Raw genomic sequence first — 23,945 nt, forward strand, 5'->3', positions numbered from 1 at the left:
TTCATTCATACACACACATCTACAAAGGAGTTATTTCCTTTTTTATTTGGAGAGATAGGGTAGTACTAAGAATAAATCAGACTAGGACTCAACACACACACAAGATTGACTGCTGTTCTCAGTTCTACTCTTTCAAAAGTGCAGGTAGGAACTAACCCAAACATAGAAGTTGTTACCCTACGTAAGAATTCCAGTTACAACAAGCTTATAGCAACAGATCTTCAATTCCTTCAATAAACACTATGCTGCAGGCCTTTCTCAAAGCAGCTTAAAATTAAGAAGTATTATATTAGGATGTCATCAAACCAGGAAGGTTAAGTCAAAATAAAAAAATTTATTGTTTCAAAATACATGACTAAAATCTACATAATTATTATTAAAATATGCTTACATGTATTCTTTGATTAACACTTTGCATCACAAAGTTAGGCATATTTTAAATGCAGTATTTTCTCACAATTTTAAGATACAGGTATTGCTAAAATTAATCCAGTAAAAAAAAAAAAAAATCATACTCCCCTGAGCAGCCAATGTAACTAATTACATTCTTGCATCTTAAGTTACATACAGGAATTCTAGTATTCACACAGATAAATTGTCATTAGCCAACAAAGACATTGATTATGTATCTAAAGAGAACCAGGACTTAAAAGGGGCTTCAGTTGAGTTACACCTTGACATCTTCTGTTCCACTGATTAAGAGCTCAGTTTTAAAATACTCCATCTTGGACAAGGAACTGCTTTAACTTTTGAACTGCAAGAGGTAACTGGTTGACATTAGTAACTTAAAATTGTGGTTTAGTAAGAACTAAATTTTAACATGCAACAAACTGTACCTTAAAGCTCAGAAGAAAATCCACATGTACCAAACAAACCAAGAGTGTTTTTCTTTTCCCCTTCCCCATATAAGTTCTTTAAAATTAGCATTTCAGTTAGTTAGTGGGAAAAGCATGCAAGCTAGTAATAAAAACTGGAAGCATTTCAACTCTACAACTTCAAACTTCTCAAGCAAAAATAGCTATACTGGAACAGGTAAAACAGGAACACAAACTTCAACTTGAAGCAACTTTCTGAAAAAAGGTTACACTTTTTACTACACATCTTACTAAACTGAACTGTGAGAACATCAAAGTAATACATTTATGTACTTCAAAGTCTTTGTTGATCAAACACTTTTGAGCACTGCTCTTCCTTTTCTGAAGTGATGCGCCCTCCTCTCCTGGAATAGGAGAAAAAAAAACAAAAAGCCATGCTTCTAGACAACAATCGCAACAAAGCAACAAAAGCATCACAAATATCTCAAGACATTCTCTGTATTACTCAGTCCTCTCTAAATCTGTCAAACACAGCTTCTCTATTCTGGCTTCACAGTACAGGTGCCTAGTTCACATCTGTCTTTTTAAAACAAACAAAAAAAAAAGTAGCAGGCTTTTATGTATAATGTTGAAACCCTAATATAAAAGAAGGGAATGTAATCAGGCCTCTCTGAAGACTGAATGCACAGCAAAAAACTTCCCATTAATACCAGGTACTGATGACCAGGTATTGATCCAACTACACTCTATTGCAGAAATTATTTACTTTTTAACTAAAGTACAGATAGACATCCACAGTGAGTACTTAAGTGGAGAAAAGACCATAACCATGTAACTCTGTTCACTTGTTTACAAGATGCAATCTGCTTACCTTTCAGCAGATTGCTCCTGAGGGATGATTAGCTCTAAATACCCAATAGCTGACTGCTCAGCAGTTCTCATGCAGCATTCTATCAATGCACTTAAATCCACTGAACTCAATTTCTGCAATTTTCTTTCAGTATTAACCAACTGAAAGCTAACCATTCATCTCAGTGCACATACAAAAATAAGAACTCAAGCAAGTACAGATCAATCTTTGTCTTTATGGTATCCTGTATATGAACAAAGTTAAGATCAGCTGCTTTCAGAGATTTAGTTTTGCTTTCACTACATACCCTGAAGTAGTCTTCTTGTGATACAAAGCTGTTCCTCAGGCGGTTTTCAGGATTAAACAGACAAGATACTACTGTTTGTATGCTCCTGTCCACAGACTTCTGAAATAAAAGAGATGCCTCTATAATAATTCTATCAGTTGCCCTATTACTAGCAGTGAGCCTGTCACAGGGTTTACACTTCACTCAGAAGTCCTTTCAGTTTTCTCCCTGAATTTTTCCCTTTAATGTTGTTAATTGGTTTCAGTGCTCCCAGTTGTCATTTACAACATAAATGTTTTTATCAGCGACAAGCCAGTACAGAGCTGCATAAGAGGCAGACAGGAGAGCAATAGTCTTCTTTAAAGAAAGGAATTCAGAACCAACTGCTGGCCAAATAGAGATAGCTTTCCACAAAAGCAAGCAGATAAGAGAGTAATAAATTTCACCCATCTACATTTTGAGACTCATAAACCTGAGTAAGATGGGAAGTGCTACCCAATCTGCCATTTTAGTAGCTGTAATTCTTCAGTAATTCTTACCAGATTAAGAACATCCTGACGTGATCACATTGTACACATCCCTACACTACAGACTAACTATTAATAGCTTTAAGAAAGCAAGATAGCCTTCTGAAATCATGCAGAAATTACAGTGGATTAAACAATGGCTGAAATGATGATTACAACCTTAATTCTAGAAAAGATGAAGAGGTCAGGAGACCTCTTCAAGCCACGTAAGCCATGTAGCCCTCACACACAAAAAACATGGGAACAGGTCTAACAGTAAAAAATGCTCTGAGAAAGCTTACTTTTTGTGGACTATTACCAGACAACTGTGTGGGCTCTGGAGCAGCACATTCCGTCTGTATAAACTCTGGATCCTCACTGTAGTGATAGTTTACCGAAGTATAAACCTGCATATTGAAGGCAGCGCAGTATTTTAGTAACACTACAAGAACATGCATAACTATGTTGTCACTCGCTCCCACCTACCAAGAGGCAAAGCCAGCCTTAACCTTTTGGTATAGCTTCACAAAAGGGGATAACTGTATCCTGACCTGTTTTAAAGACAGTTCTACCCCCTTCCAAAAAGAATACTTTCAAATACATGTCTTCCCTCATCACTGTAATTGCTTTTGAAAGCTAGCTCCTCAACACGTCCTCCATACATAGGCTTTGTTGTCAAAATTATTTAGCAAATACGTTCCCTCACTAACAGAAATACAGACTTCCCTGTAATACAGAAAGGCTTGAAAACAAAGCTGAGAGCACATGATTTCAACTAAGTAATAACAAAGTTTTCTTCTAATATGATCAGAGACAATACATGAATGCCAAGAGCAATATATACCCATGAAGTTTTGTTTTCTGACTCTCACCTCTCCCACATTTACCTTCCAGAGTCTATATGCATCTGCTGGGAACAAGCTTGAAAGATAATAGCTCTTAAAACACTTCATAGAAATAGCACTCTAAAAATATAGTATTTGAACTGAGGAATAGGAGAAGCAAGTTTAAGATCCAGTGCCAATCCTGTTAAAGAAATGTTGTATAACGTTCCTCTCTTGTGGATGTCACTTGTGTGAAGTCACAAGAAGTTCTCTCCTTGGAAGCCATCAGCCACCTAGTCTGTAGCAACCTCACTAACTGCTCAGAAGAGCTCTTGAACTAAAAACATTATCTGCAGGGAAAAATATTCTGAAGATTTTTAGAAGTCTGCAAAAGAACTGGAACAACCAGTAGTATTTTACAGATCTTAAAAATACAGCTTGTGCATTAGATGTTATCCTTCCTTCAGCTTTGCATGAAGAACAAATCTTGTTTCCACATTAAAATTCCAGAATTCACTAGCTACTAACAATCTAAAACTGGTAGTTCTAGTTCAGTCATACAACTTCTAAACTAACACATCAGAAGGAAGGCCTAAACAACTATTTATGTCAGCAACTACAGAGTTGCATAGACTGGATTCCATACAGACCTGGTTAACCAACAGTCTGATTTTTTATTTTTTTTTTGAAGTATCAAAACACTTAACTCAAAGTAAATCCTGCAGACTTACCGGAGGCATAACATAGTTTCTTTGCTCCCCAGGAATCCATTGTGGTGGAGCCTTAAACAGGAATTGAAGAATAATCAGCTTTTATCTATCCATTTCCCACACAGATAACTGCTCTTTAAGAGGCACAATATATACACACACCATACTTCACACCTGGATTTTTTCCTTCTTATAGTTCTTAGTGCAGCATGGTATCTTTTTCATGTGGACCTCACAGTACTCGGCACAAAGTCTGTCCCACCACAAATTCCAACGGCCTCCTACCTTTTCTCATTCCAAATTTAACATAGCTAAAGATTAGGAAAAGAACCAAGTGCAGTCACAGCAGCCATGCAGACAAAACATCTCACACCTTCAGTTTCCACAGTTACTAATCTACCTCATTTAGTCTGCAAGAACAAAGACAACCTACACATTTCATTACAAGCTCAAAAATGGCTACTAAGTACCTTTCTGTACATTTTTACAGCTCAAGAGAACACTTTTCTACTTTGAATATATCCCACAATTTTAAATCTGACTAGCAGTTCTGTTTATTGCATAAATAGTTGATTTTGTTTACAGTGCACAAGAGCAAAGTTTCCTCCCATAAGCAAAACAACTCTAAATGATCATTTTGTTTGAAATGGATGTTGCCACCTTTCAATATTTTCATCAGTATCATTATCTAGTGACATGAAACTGGTTTAACTGTTAGGTTTCCTTAAAAGGTTCTTTCTCCCTGAAAACACCCGTAGTGCTGCAAGTCCCAACAACCTACTGCTCCAACTTAAAGAATTACATACCTGATAGTTGTATGCTGGCTGATATCCTACAGGAACTTGCTGCTGTATCAATAAAGCTGGTGAACTGTATGCATACGTCTACAAAACAAAAGTTGTTTTTTTAATTCAAGTTCAAAGGAAGGTGTTATGGTATCTGCTGTGTCTAGCACAAGCGTCCCTACAAAGGCAGCAAAAAAAAACAAGGATTTGCTTTGGTAGGAGAAAAGAGTAACACGCCAACTTCTACTTGAAAACACTGGATTTTAAAGCCTGTGGTTTATTTCAATAAGACAATAACACAGTAAATATCTGGATGCATGACAAGCAGCAAGTCCACTGAAGAACTATTATTTAATCGAATGCTCTACCTACAAGAGTTCTTATTTTCAAAATCAAAAGTGCATCATCTTCCTGCATTTTGTTTTATAAAGAATGATTAATTAATTTTTCAGGCCTGTTAGGAGTTTAAATAGTTTTAAATTAAGACCTTTATTGGGAAATACAAGACAAAAATGATCAGGTAAGATGAGATTGGAACCTTTATACGGATTTGAGAAGGTGTACATAGCTTACACTTTCATGAACATTTAACTACAACTCCCAAACAGCAGCACAAATAACCTTACCTGTACATACTGAGTTAGCGGGCTCACCACAGCTTGAGGCTGCACGTAGGTCTCTGTATTTTGGTTACTCCATACACTATGGAATTGTGGTGCAGGAGGATTGAAAGCTAATGGTCTAGGCTGCACATAAGAACCTTGTTTTAAGACAAAAAAAACCAACATTAAAACATTTTAAGGAGTATTTCATAAATATTTGAATTCAACATGCAAAAAACTTTTCAACATTTTGACTTTTAAATTCAGCTCAGTGACTTAACCATACTGCATTTTCAGCTACTGTGCTCCCAATCTTCATTCATTTTTATAATCAAAACTGTACACCTCACAAACAGTGAGGCTGTGCTTTAGAACTGACATCATGTGCAACATGCACACTACACTGAAAAAAAGGACTTGCAAGAACACTGTTGTTTAATTACAGAAAAACTAAACTTATAATCTGACTTCATATATACTTACACAAGTTTTGTTGTTTTCTAATTGCTGGTCCCAGTTTCAGCCTTTTACCATGGACACTGATCTGTGACTGAAAAATAAGTTACTCCATAAGTTGGAGAATAAGTAAGGTGGGTGGTCAGTTTAAATTCCAGGAAACCATGATTTATTTCCATACTACAGCATCACCAACTCACATACAGTTTCAAAGAGCCTCCATCTCCCTTCTTTTCCTTCTTTCTAAGCCTTTTACCTTCAATCTCCTGTAATGCTCTCTGCATCCACTCAGGAACTTCACAGACCTTGTATCCTTAAATTACTTTAATTACAGACTGCCAGTCTTCATTCTGTTTTATGCACACTATCCAAGCCAATCTCTGTTCTGTTTTATCACTGCCTCCGTATGCAGCCACTTTTCTTCCCCCAAATCCTCCAAAAGACCCAAGACTTCAAATCACACCAATACCGGGACTACATTAATTTTGTTTCTGACTTTTCAGCTGGGACAGGGTTGCTTTCTTTCAGTGTCTAGTATGCTGCTTTGTTTTGGTTTTAGGAAAAAAACTACACTGACTGAGACATACTGATGTTTCCAGCTGTTGCTGAGCAGTGCTGCATGGAACCATTTTAGTTTTCCCAGCTTCTCCTCCTGTCCTGCCACCAGTGGCACTGCAGGGGACACAAGGAGCTGGGATGGTGCAGAATCAGGACGACTGACCTGAACTTGCTAAAGGGATATTCTGTAACATATGATATCATGTACAAGAAAAGTATGAAAAGGGAAGAAATTCATCAGGCAGCCTGCCACTGCTCAGGGACCAGCTGGGCATCACCTGGTGGGTGGTGAGCATTGCTTGTGCATCACTTGTCTTTTATATACACACATGTAAAGGATAACAGTTACATATATACACACAATTATCACAACTGGTACCCATTTTTCCTTTTCCTATTCTCTTAGTTAATAGCTTTCATCTTAAGTCACAAACTCTACTTTGTGGTGCTTTTTTGGGTTGGTTATTCTTTTTTTTTAATTATCTTCCCATAAGGCTGGGGAGGAGTGCAGTGACTAAAATACAATGAGGTACTCATTAACCCACTGGGTTAAGTCACAACAATATTTAAGCACATTTACTTCAGGGTAGTTCTACTCTTTTTCTTTTAGGACTGTTTTCCCCTAACCACACCTACAACTGCATAGAGAAGGTTCTTCTGGCAACTTGACAAAGAACTTACTTCTACTATTTTTTGAACATCCACAGTGTCCAGGAATGAAACAAATCCATACCTGAAAAGAAAAAACATATCATTCAACTACTACGTTTTGATTTTTTTTGGTAGCTGTTAGTTTTTTTCTTTTTAAACTAAAACAGTTAAAAGAACATTAACTGATATTAACAGGACATTAATATATAATTCAGCATCAAAGTGCATTTGCTGCTGACAGCACACTGGGTGAAATGAAAGGAATTAAATGCCAGATTCAATATTCTCCCATTAAAGTTACTCAAATGAGTTCTGTTGTTAATATTAGTAGCATCAAAACCCAAAAGCTCCATTAATTATGATGTACTAAGTTTTGTACTTATTGCAAAGGCTTGAATGAAAGGAGGAACTACAGGAATTATTGCACTGTTGGAGGAAGCGATCCCAAAAGAGGTTTTCAATTTATCTCAGTACCTGTTGTTTATTTAAGCCTTAATATTGGAGACAATACTCAGAGCTGTAGAGTATGTCAATCGATGGAATATGCAATTTACCAATGATCAGAACATATGCTTGCTAATCACAGATTAGAATTTACCACAAAGACCAGGCAAGAGTCATTAAGCTCAATATTTTCAGCTCATTGCCTATGAAAAAGAAACGATACTTTTTAGAATCTGCTCAGAGTAACAGAAAACAATTAGCACACCTTTAGAGGTGAAGTCTTCCTTGCAAAACAAGTCTAATTTCAAAGCTGGGCCAGTCTTCCTCTGAACTCAACTGGGCAGAGTCCAAACATCTTCACTTAAGTTCCTCACTATAGATCAAAGTTCCTTCTACATACCCAATGGGAATTCTCTGTAACTTTCTACCATCCCTTAAGTTTCACTCACCACCTGAAACAGTTTGGTTGCCTCTAACTTACCCCTGAGCAATCAAAGACTGCAGTCCAACAGCCCCAATGAACGTCTACTCCCTCTCAGTTACATCAGTGGTATCACACTCATGCTTAACTGCTGTGGCCATCAGAAAAAGTCAACAAGTTTCAACCTCTGAAAGAGCCTCCACAAGCATCCACTAAGTTTTATGCTTTGCTCCCACTGGTTAAGTGACAGTGACACTATTTTCCCTCAACAGGTACACCAACAACATAAAATCTGTCCTGTTCTCAACTGTAAGACTGAACAGATTTAAGATCAGTCTAGTTTTACATGTTTCACTTCAATTCACCTTAATTTGAAAGGCTTAAGCATGGTAAGCGAGCAACTACTGATCAACAGACAACATTTATGTTAGGATTACATCCATATAAGCAGTAAGTAATGACATTCTGCTCACCCTTTGGAAACACCAGTTCTGTCAGTGATTATTTTCACTTCCTTCACAGTACCATACTGTTCAAAGTAACTCCGAATTTCTGCTTCATTCATCTAAAAGAAACAAAGTCTTGAACTACTTCACAGACACAGTGAACTGTTACAGTTGAGTTTAAGAATGGTACTTGTTGCTTTAAAACACCTCCTAATGTTCCACGAAAATCTTATTTGTCAGTTTCAAAGTTCTCTTACCACAATGCATTATTTCAAGATCAGTAAAGACTCAATTAAGAAAGCCCTCCAGAAGTTAAAATTCCTATTTCTTTCCCACTAAAGCATATAATATGTAGTTTAAAAACACTGAAAGCATATAAATACCCTTATATCAATTCCACCAACAAAGACAGTATTTGGCATGATTTTTCCTTCTGGTAAAACATATCCTTGGCAGGTTGTTGACAGATGGGTATTATCCTCTGAGACACTTCCACACTGGGCTTCTGTATTTGCAGACTGAAAAGGTTAAACAGGAACATCTCAGTCACATTATAATATGCTTCTAGGTAAGCCTTCATCTAGATACAGTTTGAGACCACAAATATCAATAGCATGTCTCCAGTTATATAAAGGAAGTACTTACTGCAAATGGAACACTCATATGGACAAGTTTGAACCAACCCTTCTTTGAGGCTAAGACTTCAGATCTAGACTCCAGGTAGGCTACACTAAGCAGCCTTGCCTGACTGGAAGCCTCACAACCATTGTTGCTACCACCCAACTTACAAGGAGAGCCCCAAAATTATTCACCTCAAAGTTTTACACAATTCCTTTTAGATACAAGCAAAAAATTCTTCAATTCTTTACTGTGAATTGATTATCCAGTGAATAAATTCCATCATTTTCCTGATCAAAAGCCTGAAATGCTCAACAAGTGAGTAAAGCTTATGAAACTCCTTGGAACAATGGTACAGAGTTGTAGTACAATTTAACTGTGAGGTAGATAACACAATCTTGATCGAATATTCACACCATTTATCTGCACTTCAGAAAATAAGTTTTAGTCAATTTAACTACAAGAGAAATAAGAATGACTGTGAACTTGTGTCAGAGTGGCAAGCACCAGAGCACTGCACATATCTGCATGGTGTCATGCAGTAACCACAGCCAACATGTGCTTTGCACACCCACATTCCACACACACCTTTTGACTTGAACCAAACTCACATCTCAAAGTTTCTCATTCAATTCAGATCAGAGGAAACGGATTATGGATTAATGTTTATAGAGGGAATCATTTGCTCACACAGACTACATGCAATTCCATTTCTTGTTGCTGATGCCACCAAGATGTGTCCCATACTCTAAAACACACTCCAAACATTATACAAAAATATTTACAAATACACAACCATACAGATGAGACTTTGGTTCCTCATCTTAACTGAATAAATGATTCTACGTACGTGCCATTCTTTACCTACCTTGTAGAAAAAAACTACTTTGACCATCTCAGTAGTGCTCATTTCTCTGTATCAAGACAGATCAAAACATTAATAACTTTTTCCTTACAGCTCAACTGGTGTGGCATTACCCCTATTTCAGACATGCAGATCTTTTGATTTAGTTGAGGTTACTAATACTTTGGAACCTACTAATAATTTACAATCACTAGCACCCATTTTTCAATGTAACAAATTATACGTTTAACACAGAGTTATTTAAACTGCAGCAGCAAATGATCAATGTTCATTCGAATTGGACATCCAATAAGGGAGTAAGAAAATTACAAGAACCAATCTGTCCATGTGGCACGATTCAACCAGCAATTAAGAAATGCCAAAAGTAGAATTCAGCTTTCCACTAGTATGATTTCAGAATGACTGAATCAAATTAACACCAGACTACCTCTAAAAAGCAAAGACAATTTGCTACATCTCTTCTCTTACACCTCTTCTGCACAAGATGTAACAGCTGTCAGTTCACACTAAGCTTAGTTTCTAAGAAAGAATAGCATTGAGATCAAGTTTTGACCAGATTAGTATTGTGTTATTTTAGACAACAGAATCAGCTTACTGTGCTATCAGATAAGCATCAGATCCACCTGAGATTCAGAGGATGCAGAAGAAATGGAGATGGAAAATACCCATTCTGAGAGGCATAGTTCAACAGCATCTCATGAAGCTGGACCTTGAAGTACATGGCTCCATCACATCCAGTACCACGTTCTTGTATGTAACTCATTTACTTCACCAACTATATGCTACCGACTGCAAACTGTGTAGTAGGTTACTTCTGTTGTACACAGATAAAGAACAGTCTTCCCCCTTCCTTCTTATTGTACCAGGACAGCTTTTTATTTTTTTATTTTTTTCCCCACTGCAAAGGGAATAGGGCCATACATTTCACAAGCGAAAAATGGTTGCAATTTTCAGATACATCTGCTTCTGATCCAAGCTCATTCCACAGTTGTGTAAACACTTGCTCTAGCATGAGAGCACATCACAGCAAGAAGAAAATAAGAGGAGAGCTGGAGACCACTTATTTGATCATACCCCCAGATAACGAACATTTTAACACGAGACCAACTCTACAGCTGACCTGTTAACGTCTGTTCCCTCTTTCTGTTCAGTGTTTCAGTGACCGAAGCTCAAAGAAAGCATTCACTCGGCTGTGCAAGTTCTCTGGCAAATTTAAGCAGGAAGTAGCTCACAGCAAATGCACCCAGGAGAGCCAGAATCAGCACAAGAAAGTGGGTCGGCATACACATACTGCTGACAAGCAGGTAAAAAACAGCCTTGGCTACCATGGAAGCACATCATTAGTTTCTCACAATAACATTGCAGGATAAAACTTTGAAAGAATATACAGCTCTTTAACCCTTCTTCACTGAATATCTAAAAGGGCAAATAGGCTCCTTAGGCACTGGGACAAACATTTCAATATCAAAAATAAGCTTTAAGAGGCTTTAATACACTTATTTCTCAGAACATAAAAAGGAGCTACTGATGAACATGATGAAAAAGTTATAGTATGAAGACATGAAACAGCGCCTTTTTCCTTTTGAATTTACTTTAGAAGTCTTCAGTACTACAATGGAAAACTTCTGTAAAATCCAACAAAGCATCACCCTTATTTTATCAGCATAAAATGTTATTGTCACTTTAATATCCAAAGCTGCCTTACTTCTGTGCATACTACAGGCAAACCGCACTGCTGCTGGATCAGTATCCAAAGCCGTTTCCAATTCTCAAAACTGGAAAAAACGCTACACTTGAACAGATGAATTATGTACCATGAAGTACCATGAAGCACCAGTTGAATCATAGGATAACTTTAACTGGAGAGGACCCGTAAGGATCACCGAGTGCAACTAAACTGACCCAATCATTCAAAACTACCTTAAGCAGAGCTTCTCTATCTCCGCAGCTCACAAAGCAACTTTGAAAACCAGTTTCCAGGTGTGAGGAGACTCATTCAGTTTTTCAACCTACATAATTTCTTCCCCCCTATCCCTTTTCCCCTATCACAAGGGGAATTAAGTAATTTACTCTTTGCACTGTTTCACAGAGCGTAGACTTCAAGGCAGGAAAATGGAATAACCCCTGAATTACAGCAGGGGTCGGTAAACAAAGAGGTGGAAATGCCTGAGTGATGCCCGCAACTGCGTCTGGGGAAAGAAAGCCTTTATTTTCCCTCTGGCCACAGAAGCATTGCTTCCCGATGTCTCGGATCGCTTCCTCCCTGAACTCACACGGGGTTTATTTAAAATAAGAGGCATACAGCGCCGTATTCACGCCCGCTACCCGCCTACGGTCGCCATGGCAGCCGCTGCGGAAGGAGAAGATGGCGGCGGCTCCGGGGCGTTGCGTCCGGCCGGAGGCGGCAGGGGGAGCCACGCAGCAGCGCTGCTCAACTCCGCTACCCGGGGCTGCCTGCGAGCCGCTGAGCTGTCAGCCTTACAATAGCAGATACCGTTCTTAGTGGGGGGGGGGGAAAGCTGAAAATAAGGAATCTCTTTTAAAGCAGTGCTGCCTGCAAACAGTTTCAGCTTTTCAGCTGCCGGCTCATATACTAGCACACAGTCACCTCGATAGGAACGCTTTACGGCTGCCTTCCCCGCACACGTTTAGCACCAACCAGAACTGTACCCGGATCCGGCGACGCCAGGCTTCGCCCCAGCGGGGACCACATCAGGCAGAATATTCTCGAAGACGAAGGGCACTTGGCACGGAACGGGCACGTGCGGGGCCGGGCAGCATCACCGCGGAGCGCTGCCGGAAACCGCTGGGTGGGGCCGGCGCTCCGAAGAGACAACGGTCCGCTCGGGCGGCTTAACAGCTCGGCGCCGGGAAACGGGCTAACAAAAAGGGCTAAGGGGGGAGACGCCAAAAGGCTGAGGACAGCCGGAACTGATGGAGAGCCCACGGTAGCAGGGCAAGGCGTCACGCTGCGCCCAAGCGGATCGGAGGCGGCGGATAGAAGGGCCGTGACTGTGCCCGGAGTCACAAAATGGCCGCTCGCAGCACGACGCGTCTCACGTCTCGAAGTCCTCACGCCACGGCTCCGACCACGACACCAACTCACGCCTCAGCCTTACTTTATTATCATTTTCCCGCAGTATCACTAAAATTCACACCCTAACGTGTAAGATTCTAGAACCTACTGTAAAAGGCAGTAATTCTCGGGGGCTCCGCACGGCGCTGTGAGGCTGCAGCGCCACAGCTGCTGCGATCCCCGTCCCCGCCCCACCACTGCCGCTACGCTGCCCCCCCGGACCAGCGCACCTCACAGCCCACTCTCCACCCGTCCGACCACCGTTCCCCCGTTATCCCCCGCCCGACTTACCATCGTTTCCCGGAGCTGTGACAGCACCCACACACTCAAAAACAAACGAGGCCTTTAAAACAATAGGAGCGTTGGGAAAACAGACGCTGAAGAACCCCGCTTTTTTTTTTTTTTTTTTCTTTTTTTTTTTTTTTCTTTTTTTTTTCCCCCCCTCTTCTTGTCTTCCTTACAGGGGAAGGAGCGGGTTGTGAAAGAAGCAGCTCTTTTCGACGGCCGCTCTTCTCCTTAAGTAGACCCCGAGGAAAGGGGCGGGGAAAGCCCCACCCGCCCCGCTGACCTGGCCTGGTCCGGCCCGCACCGCACGGCGGCCGTGTGGGGAGAGTTCAGCCCTCGGTGTGTTTCAGGAGAGGGCTGCAGACGAAGGGCGAAGAGTGCCGTAACTTTTTCCTTTGTTAGGAGATTAGGTAGGGCCATTGTTTGAGGCCCTGCTGTTGAGAGAGCGTAGTGGTAGCGCCTTTCTGTCAGAAGAGCTGCGTTATGCGCCTAGAAGGCTTTGATTAGGGTTGCACACTTTGAGGTAAAGCTGAACATTTTAGCAATGTTTTCTCACAATGACGTTATATGGATACTCCGGAGCAGGCTGGTTCCATTACATCGTAATGCCTGTTGTCTTCTCACTGGGCTGGTAAGATCTTTCTAGAAGGAAACGTCTCTGGAAGCTTTTCTTTTTCGATGTTAATGAGGTGCTTCCACTGCCTTTGGAAGTTGGTTTTGAATACTCACTGTTTTCTTCTGTTGAGAATATATCTAGATTTTCAGACGCTTCTAGGGGAGGAAACTTCATGGATGCTGTGACAAAATCAACTCGTGACTGTGCTAGCTTAGCAACATTGTGTAAACGTCAAAGGTATAAGACTGATTGATCCAGGAGAAAAAAAAGTCCGAAGTTAAACTGATCAACTGGAGTGCATATAACAAGCAAGCTGCTTTCTCACACGTGACTTTATTTGGTCTAATTCCCCTATCGTTTTCAAAAGTGTACCACATGTGCACCTTTTTGGATGCTGACACTAATAATCCAGAATAGGTTGCTGCACCAGATACACTTGGACGCAGAGTTGGTTTAGAAGAAGCTCTTATAAAAAAGTTATATTTATGTTCACTATAGGAGGAATTTTGATAAAGCTAGTGGGGCTACCGTACTATCTGAACACAGGCATCTGCATAGGTTTCCATGCAACAAATATCCTTTTAATAGAATCAAAAATGATTTGTGTTGGAAAGGACCCTTGAAAACATTCTAGTCCATCGTCCTTGTTATGGGCAGGGACATCTTTCACTACAGCGTGTTGCTCAAAGCATTGACCAACCCAAGTAGGAACACTTCTAATGATGGGGCACACAAAGCCTCTAGGCAAGCTGTCCAAGCGTCTCACCACCCTCATCACCGGGGTAGGAAAAAAAAAAAAAAAAGGGATGATCTACAACACTGCATCAGCTTTTTTCCATTTTTGTTTCAAATGGCTGAAACCTTGAAAATAAAATCCAACAGTGAAAGGAAAATACTTATCTTTTTCAATTAAATAGATTCATATTTGATTTCAAGAATGGCAACACATTAGTACCATTTTTCTTAAGCACAAAAAGAGTAAATCTGCTTGTAATAGCTGCTGAAACTAAGCTTGTTTCATGATGCCAAAATAGAGCTGACACCAGGTTGGGTTGTTTTTTTTGTTGTTGTTGTTGTTGTTGTTGTTTTGGAGGAGGGAGGAGTGGAGGGCAATTGCCGTCTTTACACCTCTATTATGGCCCTAACTAGAAGCATTCTTAAGGAACAGTTATCTCCTGCTTGCTGTTAAGTGGAAGATACCTGTCTTCGAAGGAGTGCTACAAATACTACTTTCAAAAAAATATGTATAGATAGATAGATAGCAAGCTAGTTTTGAGGCATCCTCTTGAAAAGGGTTCAGTATTTCTGTAGATACAACAGCTGAGGTAGGAAGGAACTTTAAGAGGTCATCTGGTTCAGTTTGGTCATCTGGTTCAGCCCAGTCCAGTAGGGATGCCCAGAATAGGCTGCCTTGGTCTATATCGAGGTGGCTTTTGAGTCTCTCCAGGGAGGAGACTCCACAGCCTCTGGGTAACCTTTGCCAGTGTTCCATGACGTGTATAGTCAAAAAGCGTTTCTGATTTTCAGACATCATCTCTTGTGTTCCAGTTCATGCTCATTGCCTCTTGTCCTGGCACTTGCCACCACTGAGAAGAACCCGACTCCAAATTCTTTCTCTCTTCAGGTTTATACATGTCAAAAGATCACCCTGAGCCTTCTCTTTCGACTATTAAGCCCCAGCTCTGCCAGCCTTCCCTTATAGGAGTGGTGCTCCAGTCCCTTTATCATCTTGTTAGCTCTTTGTTGGTCTTTCTCCAGTGTGTCTCCCTTGTACTGGGGAGCCTGAAACTGAATACAGCACTCCAGGTGTGACCTCACCAGTGCTGACTAGAGGAGAAGGATCGCCTCTCTTAACTTGCTGACAATGTTTTGCCTAATGCAGCCCAGGATATCATTAGTCTTCATAGCAAGGGCACAGTGCTGACTCATGTTCAATTTGGTGTCCACCAGGACCCCAAGATCCTTGTCTGCAAAGCTACTTTCCAGCTGGGTGTCCTCCCCAGGTGCAAGACTTTGTTGTGTTTTATGAGGTTCTTAAAAAAATACAGTAGATTTCTGGATGTGTAAAATTCATGAAAAATTAATCATAGAAACATAGAATATCCTCTCCTCATACATCTTGCCCTCTAGACTCTTTCCCATCTTTGCAGCCCTCTTTTGGACACTTTCTAATTGCTTTCTGTCCTTCTTATATTGTGGTACCCAAACCTGCACCCAATGCTTGAGGTGAGGCTGCACAGTGCAGGGCTGAGAGGCACAGCCCCTTCCCTCATGCACAGACCATGCTGGGCCTGATGCAACCCAGGGTATAGTTGGCCCCTTGGGCTGCCAGGGTACACTGCTAACTTAGATTCAACTTGTCATCAACCAGAACCCCCAAATCCTTTAGTGTGGGACTGCTCTCCAGTCTCTAGTTATATTTTATCTCCTTGACTTGGATGAAAATGAGAATATTATTTTGAACATTAATTTAATGACTTGTCATGGGAATTCCTTAAGGGGTTGTTTTTCTAGAAACTGCAATATTTTAGAACACTTTAATTAGCCTGATAATAAATTAAACTTGATACAGTAGGCACACAATAATTCAGTGAAAATTCAGCATCTAAACCATAATACTTGAGTAACCCATAATCTCAGCTGGGGCAGTGCTGAAGTCATCACATCAGTTTATTCTGTGGTCAAGATTATATTTAACACTAGCAATTCACTGTGATTAGTTTTAGGTATTTAAATGCTGATTATTTAATTAAATTTAACCTGAATAACTTTCCTGCTGAAGAAAGGCTCTCTGATTTAATTTGTACTATAGCATGTGGAGTGACTGTGAAAAAACATTATGTTTTGTACAGGTATGAAATATTCTTAATCCAAACATTCTATATGAACGAATTGTACAAGTACAGAGGAACATTTAAAGATGGCTCTGTATGGTCAGATCAGAAGTTGCTCTTTGTTTGCAAGAACCTGCAGGAGCGCTCCAAGAATGGATGCAAAAACAGCCAGAACACAGTGATTTTTTTCCTTGTCATTTCTCCTTGTGTTTGGCTGCTGAGAAAGCTTTATAGTTTTTGATAACACTTGATCTTTCCTGAAAGTTTTTCTGACCATTTCTGAACTATACATGGGCATGCAGAGCAGTTTGGCGCTGAGTAAACTGAGTAAACTAAGTAAGCAGGCATTGTTTGGAAAAAGTACTTAAGCTTTCAGTATCTAAAAGGGGGCTGTAAGAAAGAAGGAACAGACTCTTTAGCGGAGTCTGTTGTGATAGGACGAGGGGAAATGCTTTCAAACTGGAAGAGGGCAGATTTAGATTGGCTAAAAAAAAAAACGATTTTTACGATAAGGGTGGTGAGGCACTGAAATAAGTTGACCAGAGAGGTGGCTGAGTCCCTGGGGGCGTTCAAGGTCAGGCTGACTGGAGCTCTGAGCAACTTGATCTGGCTGGTGATGTCCCAGTTCACTGCAGGGCAGTGAGACTCGGTGACCTCTATGGATCCCTTCTAACTCAAACGATTCTATGATTCTATGATTTTTTTTTTCTGATAATTAGTTTGATCTCATTCATGAGATCACATCCGCGACTGGAGTTCTTCTTCTTACTGATGCCATTTGTGACCTTATTGACTGTTGTCATATCTACCTCCACTTGTCTAGCTTTCAGACTGAAAATCTGTGCACTGTCTTTGCTCTTCTCCTCAGGGCAACGGCTGCTAGAATTGAGTGTCAGCACCAGCCTGTGACTTGTTCAGCCTCTCACAGGGTAGCAGCTCACATTTCTGTTTAAACAGATACCCCGCACTCCTTCCCCCTTCCCCCCTACCCCCAGCCCTTGCTGCCCTGCGTGGCCTGCTCATGTGCTCAAGCAAGGCTTCATCTGCAGCACGTTGTCTTTCATTTAACGCCCAAGGTTTTGTGCTACTCTAGAACAGAAATCTGGAATTGCTTAAGTGACAAGACCACTGAATGAGCTGCAGCTCAGAAGTAGGTACATCTAGGTCTTTTCCTTCAAGTGAGACCCTAAAAAGGTGTTTAAGCCCAAAAGACTGTCTTTATTTGAACTAGTAATTAAACAGGACAGGGATTTTAATTGTGTTAAAGACTATTATTCATTCACTCATTTATTTACGTATTTAAAGCAGTCTCCCCCTTGCTGCATCCTTATTTCCATACTTAATCAGCTTTGAGACCTGGGAAGCCACTGAACTGATTGGAACTGAGCAGGCAGGCAAGTGCTGCCGTGAATTACAAGTTGTACACACCTCAAAGTTTTAGAAGTAGGGTTTTTTTTGCATTGCAAGAGGAGTCTTGAGTGTCTGCTTTTCTCACCACCTCTTGTGTAACCCTGCAAACTTCTTTCTTGAGCATGCCAAGAAGTGTGAGTAGCTTAGTGTCTCATCTCTTGGGGAGCTTCACCTCATACAGTGCCTCTCCTTTCAACAGAATACAGAAGCTAAAACAGGGATGTAAGTGCTGTCCAACACGCAAAGGTTTCACTCAGTACGATGGCATCACTAATGTAATTCTGTCAGTTTCTAGCAGAGCAACACCCTTCCATGTGTTATATAAGACAGGAGGAAAAAGCAGAATGGAAAAACACCCATGGCTCAGAGAATTATTTCGGCCTTGATTTATCATATCTTTTGCCCAGCTGTTGGTTTCTGAAAGATTTCACTGGGCCTAATTAGTGGGTGCTCACATGGTACACGGTATGCTGTGGATAGTTCCTTTTGGAGAAACACTAAAAATCCCCATCATGCAGTTATATTGAGGACTAAAATGTTTATCCTCTTATGCCACTGAGTCCAAATATACCTTTTTGCTTTTAATTCTTTATAGCTTAAATTGCAAACCAGACCTCAGCAAAGCAGGGGCTTCTGCAGGCTTTGCATTTTATATTTGACCCAACGCTTTGGTTTAGATCATTTTTTATTTCTATACACATTGTCTGCTGAAGAGATGAAATGGATGAAAAAACACGTAGGAATTTGACATGTGGGCTGCGATCTTATATGCATATCCAAGCTCTTGGATGCTGGTATACAAAATTGGGAAGCCCTATAAAGAAAACTTTGCGTATTGAATCTACAAGTTACCATTCTTCTTTTGAAGCTTGGACAAATTGTGGGCTGTTTTCAGCTGTGTATGACTTAAAATCCACAAGCCTGTTCAGTTTCTCAGATCTCTTGATCCTAATTTCTAGGTGAAGTTATGAGACTCTTACTGCATTGATCTCTGCCTACTGAGACTCTTACATTCCAGCAAACTGCATTCAAATTCCTCCAAAATTTTTAAGCCACGTGTTGACACTATGAAGAGGAAATTGAAAGAACAGGAGTGGATCTTTGCCCCTTTTGCTCCTATAAAACTGCTACTTAATATAAATACGCAGTGCTGAGTTCCTTATATCAACATTCTCCCCCTCTTCCCCCTCCCCCCACTTTTTTTTTTTTTTTGCTTTCCTATCAGCTTATGGCAGGACTCTCCTGCCTGCTAGAGCAGGGATTAAAGCTTCCCTCTCATTTAGGAAGATGATGTCCCATCTGTTATGTACTAAGTCACCCAAAACCTTTCCCTAGTCACCAAAGAGCCGCATTTGGTATGGCATTGGGCTGCTTGCATATATTTATAGATGCCATTAGTTTCACCTCTTCCCGAATGAAATGAAAAAGAAGAGGACAATAAGAGGACAATAAATGATATTTAGCACCTACTGAGCTCGGTAGGGGGATGACATATTTACAATAAACACTGCTTTTCTTGTTCGTCTTCTTTCTTACACAAAGAAACAGTCAGCTGTAATATGGTTATTGGCATTGGTCATTGAAGGGTTAGACGCCCATCGAGTGGCTCTTTTACAGCTATTTGAATCAATAACTACGGAATTTTACAGAGCTGTAGTAAATGGTTGGGGATTATTTGCATATGACTGTCTGCAGTTTAAAAGTCTTGCTGGTAAAGCTACCCTTGTGCTGTTGGCTGCTGCCTACATGACAAAAGGGATGGAAGACCCATTTTCTTAAGTGAGCAGTGTTACACTAGAAGAGAAATAACGTGTGTTAACCTATTAAGTTGTTCAGTATAACTGCATTTGTACTAGAACTTCCAGCTGAAATGTATACGCTGCCCTCAGAAAAAGTTGCAGTCAGTATAGCAAGTATATCTATAGCAAAAAATTTTTGTTGTGTGAGTAAATTCTGCAAAATCTTTTGCAAACTTAGTATTTAAGCATATTTCCTAAAACAGCTAGAATTCTTTAGGAAGGACAAGGGCTTGAGCATGCTTTTGCCAAAGGGAGCCAACGAATACATTCAGATAGTTCTGATTATACAACTTTTATAAGAAAGGGATACTACTTTTTGTTTGTTGCAGAGCTTGGTAGTCACTAAACCTGAAGTCATTAACTGCCTGCAACTCCCCCACTCATCATTTGATTGTAGAAAGAGACAATTTTTCAAATCCTTAACAATTTTTTTAAATCTAGTAGGTGAAAATCATATATTTAAACCATGAATTAAAAATCTATAGGATACTCACTACATAAGGAATTGTCATTGCAGTATATTTCACAGAGGTGATGTGTGTAGGGCTGTATGAAATCAAAGTGTATGTATTTTTATGTACATACATATTTTTTCTCCACACAGGATCACAACACCATTTGGTGATGAGTCATCTGAACAAACAGCCAACGTTGTTATTTTTCAACCATTCAAAAATGTTGGAGTCAAAGGAAACAGGACAGGAATGGCAGGTACTGATAACAGGCTGTGTATCAGTCTTAGAAAAGTATTGCCAGTCTAGACATAAATTATGCCAAAAATGCTAGGTGGTTTTATTATTATGTTATCAGCAATGCCGGTCTTGTGGCCTAACCTCCTCTGAGACCCTTCCTGGAAAACTTCTGTTATGGGCATTTTCTTCTTGTTGTTGTCCCCTTCCATTTCAACACTATGAGGCATATCACTCCATCCTTTGTGTCAGGACAAAGCCAAGGTGATATGCCTGATGACATTCTGAGCCAGGGTATAGACTTGCATAGAAGCTTCTTTGTTTCACAAAACAGAAAAACAGAGAAGTTCTAGTCCTGTGTGCCATCTTGTGATGTAGTCTTTATCATGCAGTCACCATGGACTAAGAAACAAACAGTCTTGGCTTTGAAATAAGATTAGATTGTTTGTGGTTGTTTGTGCTTGTGTCTGTCCTCTCACATCACAACTTCTGAAACTTAGAACACATCTTCAGAAACGTATAAAATATTTATATTATATAGTATATTATATGTATATATATACGGTATATTTCCTTTTTTTTTTTTTTAATGATACCCACTGGATAATGATGAAATATCACTTGTTACCAATTAATTTTTTTTTAATAAGATGTTTAGTTTAAGATACCACTCTTACAAATTGATTCATAAAATCACACCATTAGGCAAGCACAAAACTTGTTGTGAATTAAAGTCTACAAATTAACTCTCATTTTTTTTAGTCCTGTTTGGTCACAAATAATTAAAATAGTCTACAAATTATTCTGATTAAGTTCATGTATAGGCATTATCATTCCAGAACAAGCCAGCTTGTTTTTAACTAAAATGGAATGAGGCACTTCTCTCATCAGAATAGCCCCATATGGAATTAATCAGGAACGTTTCCATGTGTAGAGAAGACTTAATTAACTTTGAATGAGTTTCATTTGCAATAACTTTGCTGCTATGTATCTCTGGCTCTAGATGTATGTATTGGGATGCTAAACTGCTTATAAATTGTGCACTAAGTCTTTGATAAAGTTTTTGCCAGAATGTGATAGTGATTTGTTTTTTCTTTTCAAAAATCTTGTTATATATCGATGTGAAAAAAAATAGAACAAGAATCTATTCCAGTTTGCAGTCAGTATGTTATGCTGTCTATTTTTATGTTACCTGAGTGGCATTTTCTCTTTCTTGAGTACTTGCTTTTTGATTAAAAAAAATTGCATAGCTTACCTGCTTTTATCTATTGGACTAAACTTTCATGCTGTCAGCTTTCACTGCCAGAATGATCAGAATTTTGTTTGTTGATATAAAAGAAGAAAAGATCTCAGCTACAAAACACTATTTTTCAACAGAGCCATCACCATTAGCTGTGCATTTTTGCCAGTGATGGACAAAAGCCTGCATGCCATGCTCATAAAAAATCTCCACCAGTAGAGATGACCCGCTGTCACTGTGTCACCACTGCTGTAACACACTATGCTCTGTGCACTGAGCTCACGTCCGCTGCTTGGTCTCCGGAAACATTCAGCAAAAATGTGACAAATGTCAGTGGGTATAATCTTTTCTGCATGGAGGAATTTAATTCCACACCTTTGCTTCAGACACACCGTTTGTGAGACTGCCCTTCTGCGGCCGTCTGTCACATCGCGATGAAATGTAATGGAGTATTGGTGGGAAGGTTCAATCTCTACTGCCGTACCACCAATATCTGCCTTTGACATCATGGGCCAATGTAATAAAATAATAAGTCACATTTGGAGCAGCCCTTACATATACATAAACATAATATTAAGGAAATTGGAGATTTTTAATGTGTTTGCTACTAAGAAATACAAAATTGATACTTATTTCAGAATGAGCATGCAAGATCCTGGAGCTAAGGCTTGCTATTCTAGATGCACTTCACTTTGCATTTCTGTTGAGTCTGAAAGTGGAAAGAAATGACTAAGCATAGCTTTTGATAAAAAAATAACTTTGCATTTGATTCACTGCAAAGGAATTTTTGTTTTGTGCGTTGAACAGAAAAAATTCACGTGTGTAAGATTGTGCTGATACAAATGACATTCTTTGTACAAAATAGAGAATTTGAGAGAAAATAGTGTAGCTGGCCAATTTAGAAGAAAAATGCAATGAATATATATGTACAGCAATGATGTTCTGGGTAAGCAGGAATTAAATTTGGATCCTGAAACACCAGTGTGGTTGTTAATCACACATTTTACAATTTTTCAGACCTTACAGCACTCTCTATCAAATTCTCAGATATTTGATCTATGAATGTGCTGAAAAAATTGTTTTTCCTTAAATTTATGCAAACTGTTGAGGTATGGACTCAATGTGTATGTAAAATTAAGTAGTAGAACCCTCTTCTCGTGGATTCCTAGGCGACAAAATTCTGCTAAGAATGACTGCTGAATACTGACTTCTTGCCATATGGATTGTTCTGTCGCTCTGATCCCTGTGTGTGACTGGGCCTTGGAGAAAAATCTTGATATCTTGCCAGTGATCTTGATTCATGTTGTTATAATACCAACATCTCAAGCATCAGAAAACATTGTTTGGGTTGGAAGTAATCACTATATAGCTTAACAATTGGAAGCTTGGAAGAGAATCACATTTCAGGAGACTTTTATTGATCTTCTTTCTTGACATTCAATGCTTTGAATTTTTCATCTTCAAACATTTTTCAACAACCGAGAATTGGAACCAAAGTTTCTTCCAAAGCCACATGTTCAAAATAGCATATTGGATCTTCAAAAGTAATTAATTCTTCAGCTACAACATTTTATAAAAATGTTTCAATATATATTTCTGGTCGGGTTTCAACCTTCTGTGCATATGCTTTAGATTTTGGAGGCCTAAAAGCCTAATAATTGGACAGGAATGTGTTCCTTTTTTTAAAGAAATTTACTATTCACATTATTCTGTTTGTTAAAATTTATGATAAAAATTACATCTGTTACTTTATTTAATTATGCATCTATTTAATTCCTGGCAATAGAACAAGGGAATCTGAAAATAGCCATATCAAACCCATGTGAGGTGTAATTAGTTGGCTGCACCAAATAAAAATAAAATATGGAAAACAAAATTTTTCCTTTATATATAGTTAAAAATCAATTTCTGTTGCAGAAATTAGGATCTAAATATAGTTGTTACACAGACTGTGATGGTGAATGTTCTAGAGGTACCAAAAATCAAGGTATAAGTAGTTGTGCTTGAATTTAATATTCATGTCCAGAAAACGAACAAAAGTAGATGGTCAGGTCTAAGTGTTCTAAATCTGTGAGTTCTTAGTGCAGTCCTGCTTGGGGATTTTACGTGACATTTGCAGTTATCATAGAACTGGGAGCTGTGACTACAAATAGTGGTAT

At 39.4% G+C, this 23,945-nt stretch overlaps 1 protein-coding gene across 1 annotated transcript; it reads right to left on the reverse strand.

Moving 5' to 3' along the window:
• Positions 1–313: 313 nt before the first annotated feature.
• On the reverse strand, positions 314–13,375 carry DAZL (deleted in azoospermia like). Its single transcript, XM_052695485.1, has 11 exons — positions 13,205–13,375; positions 8,738–8,872; positions 8,382–8,473; positions 7,074–7,125; positions 5,862–5,928; positions 5,403–5,536; positions 4,798–4,875; positions 4,013–4,063; positions 2,760–2,864; positions 1,973–2,071; positions 314–1,219 (listed from the first exon to the last, which is right to left on the reverse strand). The coding sequence occupies exons 1-11, from the start codon at positions 13,205–13,207 to the stop codon at positions 1,166–1,168; spliced, it is 870 nt and encodes a 289-aa protein (XP_052551445.1). The 5' UTR covers positions 13,208–13,375; the 3' UTR covers positions 314–1,165.
• Between the last annotated feature and the right edge of the window lie 10,570 nt (positions 13,376–23,945).

Source organism: Tympanuchus pallidicinctus, unplaced genomic scaffold (assembly GCF_026119805.1).
Source record: "Tympanuchus pallidicinctus isolate F22 unplaced genomic scaffold, pur_lepc_1.0 scaffold3, whole genome shotgun sequence".
In the NCBI taxonomy this organism is placed as follows: Eukaryota; Metazoa; Chordata; class Aves; order Galliformes; family Phasianidae; genus Tympanuchus; species Tympanuchus pallidicinctus.